We start from the raw sequence: 1,846 nt of genomic DNA, 5'->3' as shown, positions 1-1,846 counted from the left end.
AGTAGCATATCAAATAAAAAAGAGAGCACTATCATATGCTGTAATAGATAATGTTCTTTACCGAAGATGTTTCGACCAAATGTGGTTAAGATGCTTGAATGCTACAGAAGCTCAAGAAATCATTCCAGAGGTACACTCAGGGCTTTGTGGTGCTCATCAGCCAGGTCTGAAGATGAAAATGAAAATTAAAAGACTAGGATATTACTGGTCCGTGATGATGACCGACTGTATGAAAATTGCCAAAAGTTCTCACCAATGCCAAGTACATGGAGAGGTCTTACATCACCCCCCAAATGTGTTACACCCGACAGTTGCGTCATGGCCATTTGAATGTTGGGGCACAGATGTGGTGGGCCCTATAGACCCTCCATCTTCAAAGGGACATTGGTTCATTCTAGCCGCTACCGATTACTTCTTAAAGCGGGCAGAAGCAATACCGTTGAGAGAAGTAAAAGCACAACATGTCTTACAGTTCCTTAAGAACCAAATTGTTTACAATTTCGGAATACCACACAAAATTATCTCAGACAATGAGTCTGCATTCAAAAGCACGAAGATTAATAATTTTGTCAGAAGGCACGGAATAGATTGGCGTTATTCTACAATTTATTATTTGAAAGCTAATGGATTGGCCGAGGCTTTTAATAAGACTCTCGTCCAAATTCTAAAAAAAGACCTTGGACTGAAACAAAAGGAATTAGCATGAGTAGTTATTAGAAGCCTTATGGGCATATAGAACTATGTTCAGAACTCCAACCCAGTCTACACCTTACACTCTTGTGTATGGGTCCGAGGCTATGTTACCTTTAGAAGTTCAACTTCCTCCTCTCAGAGTTGTCGTTGCCAACAAAATCACTACTGAAGAAAATGCCAAATTACGACTGGAAGAATTAGAAAATTTGGAAGGAAAACGACTGGTAGCGTTACAAAATTTGGAATTGTATCAAGCCAAGATGATTCAAGCACATTACAAATTGGTCCACCCCCAGACTTTTAAAGTTGGTGATTTGCTTCTTGTCCTTAGAGGACCTATTCTTGCATATCGCAAGATAGGAGGTAAATTTGAACCAACCTGGGAAGGACCGTTTGTGGTTGAAAGGGTTTACTTTGGAGAAGCCTACCAATTGATAAATTGTCAAGGAGAACGACCTATGTTTCCTATTAATGGAAGATATTTGAAGAAATACTATGCGTCGTGATGTTTCAAAACAGCAAACTTTAGAAATAAAGTCTTGTTCTTAGAAGCACCGATGTTCTAATTGCAACTGGGTCCGAACATAAATTTGTAATAAAAAATATTTGAATATTTAAAAAAAAACTAACTTGCAATATATTCTACATATATAACTTGATATATGACTTTTTTTATTGTTTTGTTTCTTTCTCCTTTCTTCTTTCATGTTAGTTCGATCGTTTAAATATATATATATATATACCCTTACTTATCCAAATATCTTCTTCCTCCTCTAAAACTAAAGCCAAATTCAGATATCTGAACATGTGGTCAATGCATGGGGATTTTATTAATCAAGTAGACAAGGCCTGGATTGATGTCCACCATCACATTCCAAGTATCAAGCTTTGGATGTTACATAAAAAAGTCAGCAAACATCTCACAAATTGGAACTGGAAGGAGGTGGGGAACATAGATAAGAAAGTCCTTGAAGCTGAACAAAATGTTTTGCATTTAGAACAGCTCTTATCTTCTGACATGGGGTCTAAAATGGACCTCTAGTCAGCTAATGATAACTTATTGGACCTGATCAACATGCAAGAGGCTCTCTATGCCCAAAAGGCTAATAAAACCAGGTTTTGTGAGGGTGACAGAAACTCTAAATTTTATCAT

The 1,846-nt window shown here is 37.3% G+C and overlaps 1 protein-coding gene across 1 annotated transcript; it reads left to right on the top strand.

Annotated features, from left to right (window-relative positions):
• The first annotated feature begins 79 nt into the window (after nt 1-79).
• On the top strand, nt 80-706 carry LOC110035996 (uncharacterized protein K02A2.6-like). The gene has a single exon (XM_020740337.1). It carries the CDS (start codon nt 80-82, stop codon nt 704-706), a length of 627 nt encoding a protein of 208 aa, XP_020595996.1.
• The last annotated feature ends 1,140 nt before the right edge of the window (nt 707-1,846 follow it).

The sequence above is a fragment of the Phalaenopsis equestris genome, unplaced genomic scaffold, assembly GCF_001263595.1.
Source record: "Phalaenopsis equestris unplaced genomic scaffold, ASM126359v1 Scaffold201348, whole genome shotgun sequence".
NCBI lineage: Eukaryota > Viridiplantae > Streptophyta > Magnoliopsida > Asparagales > Orchidaceae > Phalaenopsis > Phalaenopsis equestris.
This window is presented reverse-complemented; position numbering and strand designations above follow the sequence as displayed.